The following is a 7,078-nucleotide window of genomic DNA, read 5'->3' on the forward strand; positions in this document are numbered from 1 at the left end:
TCTTTTGTCTTGAAATTTGCACTTGGTATTTCTGTTAAAGTTCGTCTTTAAGAGCTAGTATTGGGATGCTAGGATTGATAGTCATCTTATGTAGGATATGGTTTGCAAGAAAACCTTGTGTGCAAGATTTAATGACCCTGGTAGGGAAACAGGTATGCTGACCATTAAATGTCTTAACCATCTATTCATCTTGATTTATACCCATTGAAACTTTTAGGACCCATGGACATTTAATTTTATCTGCTACCCCACCATCATTAGGTACATATCCCTTACACTTTACCCTTAATCTTTTATTGTCATTTTCACCAATTTTAAGTCCCTCCTAGTAGATATTGACAAGTGCTCTTGGATTTTAGTTATTTATTTTTTTGTTAAGGAATGCCTCACCTAATTGAAAGTCAACATCATGTACTTCCCCTAGACTGCATGTCTTCTTCTTTCTCAAATTATATGGCAATGCCTCCCTTTCATCAACATCACCAAACAATTAAATTTTCTCGTAATCTATTTCCATTATATCTCCCTCTCCAACTTCAACAACTACATCAAATGACATTTCCTATCAATTGGTTCCACAACATGATCAATACCACTATGAAATTTTGCCTGTCCACTTACACATCATCACCCACAACATCTAAGTTACATACATCAAAGTCATTATCACTAGAGTCATCCCCACCTTCACTTCCATTACTATGTTAAACATCACCACCCTTATCTGATTCATCATCAAACTCTACATCCTCATTCCCTTCCAATTCAATTGCTAATTCACCACCAATACTAACTTGATTGTCCTCTTCAAAGTTCCCTTCATATGCTACATTTTGATCCCCAAAATCAAATAAGGGATAAAAAAATCAACACCATCATCATTGTTTATAGTAGAGACACATTCACTAGCATTTGGATCATTCCAACCAATCAATGGGACACTATGCACTGCTGCATGTACATCCTCGTTCATATCTGGGTTATAAGACATTATGTATAGTAAGATGGTAGCAGGAGCTTCAACAACTTCACTGGTTCCAATTCCGGGTATGTTCAAATCAAATTCTAACCTTCTTACTACATGAACCTATTTTTTTCCCTTTTGTGTCTTTTAGAAAATACTATGGGGATGCATCATCTGAATGTAGCCTTGATCTTCCATGTTCAGTGTAAACCATGATTTCCTTACAATCCACTATATAAATTGAAAGAGTTACCAAATGCTGGGCATTGATTAACGAAACAACTCCAAAGCCTAAAGGAACACCAAGCATGAAAAAATAAAAGAAAAGGGGTTCATGACTATCATACCCCACTCCTTCTAACATGATCTTCAGTTCATTTATACATAATTCTTTTATGTCGACATTATCAACAGAAGTGACCCTCCTATCCATATACTTTCTTCCAGTTTTGTTAGTGAAGAACCCACCACAATTGATTTTCATTGTAAAGATTTCTGGAAAGCCCTTTACACAAATTTTTGTTTGATCAATGCTTAACATAAGGTGAAATACACTAGAATTCTTGTTGTAATTTAAAATGTGATAATTACTATACATCTCCTATATATCCATACTTGTCTATATGATACATATGCTTTATGATATGCTCTTCAACCATGACAACATCTTCAATTCATTTTTGATGCTTGAGAATGTGTCTAATTTAAATATGTGCTTACAACATATTTGAAGATAAAGAGCACCATGAAAAAAAGATAAGGAAGAACGAGAAAGCTTACCAACTCCTACGTCAATCACTTTACATGCACTTATTATGTACATTTAGGCGACAAAGAGGATGTGTTAGTGGTGAATAAATGAGATTAAGAAAATACCCCTTTAATTTCTCCAACGGTAGCCAATGGATGGAACAAGAGACAGAGTAAAATGAGAAGGACCAATGATGTTATCAATACTCTCAACAGGGACTGTTCATGTTATTTTGTTCATAACAGGACCAAAAGTGTTATTTCGAGCAAACCGCATGGACCAAGACTATAATTTACTCATAGTTTAGGGACAAAACTTGTAACTAGCTCAAGAATCACTTTCTAGCAAATATAAATATAAATGCTCAGATCGAGCGATATCTCCTGGCGATTTATCAGATTCACCCTTTCCGTTGCTCGCATTCTCCCCTTCCCCGAGTTCCTCCTCACTGACGGATTCCTTCTCCATATCGGAGCACCCAATCTCCAGTCATTCGATATGAGCAATCAGCCGGAGTCTTCTTCATCGGAGCCGTAAGTTGTCGTAGACTAAATCAATCAATTATCAATTTTATATGCAAGTTTATGGCTTTATCTTTGTGATTTGCTTCAATCGGACTCTGATAATCGTGTTACCGCCTTGTCGACCGATTTTTATAACAGGAAAGGCCCGCCTGCGGCGAAAAAAGACTTTTCAACCGCTATCTTGGAGCGCAAGAAGTCTCCGAACCGGCTTGTCGTTGACGAAGCCGTCAATGACGACAACTCAGTCGTCGCTATGCACCCTAATACGATGGAGAAGTTGCAGCTTTTCCGCGGTGATACCATACTGATCAAGGTTTTTCCCGTTTCTCAGACTTTACTGTTTACTATACGTCTTAGGGTTTCGTTGGCTTTTGATACAATTGAATTGCGCTTCACGGTGAAATCCTATAATATCTAGCTCGCAGATCAAAGATTCCTCTTTATGTTTTCTTGAATCTAGGGTTATAATAGACTTGTCTTCACTCGAAGAAGAAAACTACTCCATCCTAGAAAAGAGAGATAGGCTATGATTGTTACTATCAAACCCTAGTATTTTTCACGTGCAATATTGGACACAGGTTGTGTTGTAACTTTTTCTCCAATACTATTCAATTTCAAGTACTTGTTGTGAAATTTAGAGTAATCCAATATGTTAGTATAAACTCTTTTGTGGTTCTCTTTTCTGAGTGGTGGGAGTGGTTGTTCTTTTGGTTGGTATAGATGATACTTCTAGTTTTCTTGCAAATAGTAACTTCAGCTGAACTGTATGTTTTACAGGGGAAGAAAAGGAGAGATACAGTCTGCATTGCCCTTGCAGATGAAACCTGTGATGAACCAAAGATCAGAATGAACAAAGTCATTCGAACAAACCTAAGGGTTCGACTTGGAGATGTTGTATCTGTTCACCAATGTCCAGATGTGAAATATGGGAAACGTATCCATGTCCTTCCTCTAGATGACACCATTGAAGGTGTCACAGGAGACTTATTCGATGCTTACCTCAAACGTAAGTGACCTACATACATCAGCTTCTTACTCTTTAACATAATCTGCTAAATGCTATTGTAATTTAACCTAATTCTCATCAATGCAGCCTACTTCTTGGAGGCATATAGACCTGTAAGAAAGGGTGATCATTTTCTTGTGAGAGGAGGCATGCGAAGTGTGGAATTCAAAGTAATTGAAACTGATCCAGGGGAGTATTGTGTTGTTGCTCCAGACACTGAAATATTCTGTGAGGGTGAACCTATTAAGAGAGACGATGAAGATAGGCTAGACGAGATTGGTTATGATGATGTAGGTGGTGTAAGAAAACAAATGGCTCAAATTCGTGAACTTGTTGAATTACCATTACGCCACCCACAGCTTTTCAAATCCATTGGAGTAAAACCTCCGAAGGGTATTTTACTATATGGCCCTCCAGGATCTGGAAAGACACTCATAGCAAGAGCAGTAGCCAATGAAACAGGAGCTTTCTTTTTCTGCATCAATGGGCCAGAAATCATGTCAAAGCTGGCTGGAGAAAGTGAGAGCAATCTCAGAAAGGCTTTTGAAGAGGCTGAAAAGAATGCCCCTTCGATTATTTTCATTGATGAGATTGACTCAATTGCCCCTAAAAGAGAGAAGACTAATGGTGAAGTCGAAAGGAGGATTGTTTCACAGCTGTTGACACTTATGGATGGGTTAAAGTCACGTGCACATGTTATTGTAATGGGAGCTACAAATCGCCCTAATAGCATTGACCCTGCTTTAAGAAGGTTTGGGAGATTCGATAGGGAAATTGACATTGGTGTCCCTGATGAAATTGGGCGTCTTGAGGTTATTCGTATCCACACTAAGAACATGAAACTCTCTGATGATGTAAGTCATAATTAGTTAATTACTCTTGTTCTTTTACAAATAATAGAATGGATATGTAGCTAAAGAAACATGGATTGAAAACAATGTCAGGTTGATTTGGAAAAGATAGCTAAAGAAACACATGGGTATGTCGGTGCTGACCTGGCAGCTCTCTGTACTGAAGCTGCACTACAATGCATTAGAGAGAAAATGGATGTGATTGATTTGGAAGATGATTCCATTGATGCTGAGATTCTGAATTCCATGGCTGTTTCAAATGAACATTTCCAGACTGCTCTTGGAACAAGCAATCCCTCTGCTTTGCGTGAAACTGTATGTGAATGCTTTTGTTTTTATAAACTTTTCAAACTTTATAAAACCATTTTGAATATATATATTTTAATCTTTTTTTTGACTGGAAATAGGTTGTGGAAGTTCCTAATTGCAGCTGGGATGATATTGGAGGTCTTGAGAATGTTAAGCGTGAGCTTCAAGAGGTAATAAAGTTGATTTCACTATTTCAGTTTACATGAAACTAAATGAAAATGTAAATGATTTTAATAAAAGTTTTTTTTTTGTTTTTGAATTAAAACAGACTGTTCAATACCCTGTGGAGCACCCTGAGAAATTTGAGAAATTTGGAATGTCACCCTCGAAAGGAGTTCTTTTCTATGGCCCACCTGGATGTGGAAAAACACTTTTAGCCAAGGCTATTGCAAATGAATGTCAAGCTAACTTTATAAGCATTAAAGGACCTGAATTGCTTACTATGTGGTTTGGTGAAAGTGAAGCCAATGTTCGTGAGATTTTTGATAAGGCTAGAGGTTCTGCACCCTGTGTCCTCTTCTTTGATGAACTTGATTCCATTGCTACTCAGGTCAGAACTTAGTTACTGTTTTATTCATACTATGGAATCGGAATCAGAAAAGAAATGGAATGGAATGGTTCATTCTATATATAAAAGAACATGTCTCTTTTGCTAGACGAAAATGGACCATGTCATTCCTTCCATTTTGTTAATTCCCATTCCTTGGTTGGAGGTTGAAAAATTGCTACATAACTCATTTTTATTTATATCTAAATCCAAATACACAGATCATATTTAAAATTCTTTGTTATTTTGATTAAATCCAGTTATAGTTAAGGGTTAATCTCATAAAAGACCTTATATTTTGTGTGTTTTTTCCGGATTAAACCTCAACTTTGTTTTTTTTTTTCTTGAAAAAGACCTTGTATTTTTTCATTTTTCCCGTAAAAACCCTCAACTTTGTCTATTTTTCCCAAAAAACCCCTCAACCTTCAAACTGTTTCCGAAAAAACCTTAACTTTTTTAGTTTTTTCCGTAAAAACCCTCACAATTTACAAGTTAAATGCAAGGTCTTTTTCAAGAAAAACATAAAGTTGATGTTTAATCCTGAAAAAAAAACACAACATATAAGGTGTTTTATGAGATTAACCGTATCATAAAAATTAGAGTAAGCCTGTGGTTATCCCACTTTAGCTAGGGTTGAGTCCAAAAACAAATCCTTTTTCCCTGGGTTTAACACTGTTAAAGTCATGTTAAAATTACCATTTTGCCCTTATTTTATACCTTTTTAAGATTCAATCCAGAAACCAACGACGACTCAGTAATAGAAGAGAGTTACAGTTACAGTTACTGATTGTTTGATTCCATTCCGTTGATTTGTGATTCCATTCCATGGATTTTTACAGAGGGGAAGTAGTTCCGGGGACGCAGGAGGAGCTGCAGATCGTGTTCTGAACCAACTGCTGACAGAAATGGACGGAATGTCAGCGAAAAAGACGGTTTTCATAATCGGAGCCACCAACAGACCGGACATAATCGACCCTGCACTGCTTCGTCCAGGGCGGCTCGATCAACTGATTTATATCCCACTACCTGACGAGGATTCCCGCCACCAGATTTTCAAGGCCGCAATGCGCAAATCCCCTGTTTCCAAAGATGTCGATTTAAGAGCCCTCGCCAAATACACTCAAGGCTTTAGCGGTGCTGACATCACCGAAATATGTCAGCGTGCCTGCAAGTACGCAATCCGAGAGAACATCGAGAAAGTAAGTTACCATTTTTACCATTTACTATTTGGTCAGCAGAGTATGTTCAAATATTTTGCAGTTATGGTCCCTAATGGTTTCCCTCTTGCAAATTTGGTCCTTTTTCATTAATCATGATTCAACTACCAAATATTTAAAAAATTTGTTTGTTGATTGGGTTTTGCAGGATATAGAGAGGGAAAGAAAGAGGAGTGAGAATCCAGACTCCATGGATGAGGATGAAGATGAGGTGGCAGAGATTAAGGCTGCACATTTTGAGGAGTCTATGAAATATGCGCGTAGAAGTGTGAGTGATGCGGATATTAGAAAGTATCAAGCGTTTGCTCAGACATTGCAACAGTCCAGAGGGTTTGGGTCGGAGTTCCGATTCCCTGAAGCGGCTGGAGCGGCGGCAGCTGGTGGTTCTGACCCGTTTGCGGCGGCGGCTGGTGGTGGTGGAGATGATGATGACTTATACAGTTAGATTTTTATATAAAATATGCTTAAGTCATGTGACTCAGCATTTTATTTCAGTTTCAGTTGTTGATTCTATGTTCTATTTTGGATGTTTTGTTATGGATGTTCAACACTTACTCTTGTCTACATTTTGCATTTCAAACTTTTATTGAAACAAACAAAGCTAAAAATTTCCCGAGCAAAACTTGAGCTTCAAAATAGGGCTTAAAATGAGTTCGAGCCCCACAAATTTGAATGAGCAGAACTCAAGCTTGAGCTTTTGTTAAAATTCACTTCTAGTCCTTTGCGAATAGGGAAATCCAGAGATGACAAGAGAATGAACATGGGAAGGAACAAAAGTCATATTTTGGATTTAGTTTCATCTTTTTCATCTACATACCAATCATATGCATATTCTTAAATACGAGTAGAGGACATGCTATCCTTTGTATGTCTCATCAAAATTTAAAGCAATATATAACCTCTTATCCA

At 37.4% G+C, this 7,078-nt stretch overlaps 1 protein-coding gene across 1 annotated transcript; it reads left to right on the top strand.

Moving 5' to 3' along the window:
* Positions 1-2,060: 2,060 nt before the first annotated feature.
* LOC111886051 (cell division cycle protein 48 homolog) lies at positions 2,061-6,791 on the top strand. Its single transcript, XM_023882292.2, has 9 exons — positions 2,061-2,248; positions 2,378-2,552; positions 3,017-3,245; positions 3,333-4,099; positions 4,190-4,411; positions 4,504-4,575; positions 4,674-4,955; positions 5,792-6,151; positions 6,318-6,791. The coding sequence occupies exons 1-9, from the start codon at positions 2,076-2,078 to the stop codon at positions 6,612-6,614; spliced, it is 2,577 nt and encodes an 858-aa protein (XP_023738060.2). The 5' UTR covers positions 2,061-2,075; the 3' UTR covers positions 6,615-6,791.
* Positions 6,792-7,078: the final 287 nt, after the last annotated feature.

The sequence above is a fragment of the Lactuca sativa genome, chromosome 1 (genome assembly GCF_002870075.4).
Source record: "Lactuca sativa cultivar Salinas chromosome 1, Lsat_Salinas_v11, whole genome shotgun sequence".
Taxonomy (NCBI): Eukaryota; Viridiplantae; Streptophyta; class Magnoliopsida; order Asterales; family Asteraceae; genus Lactuca; species Lactuca sativa.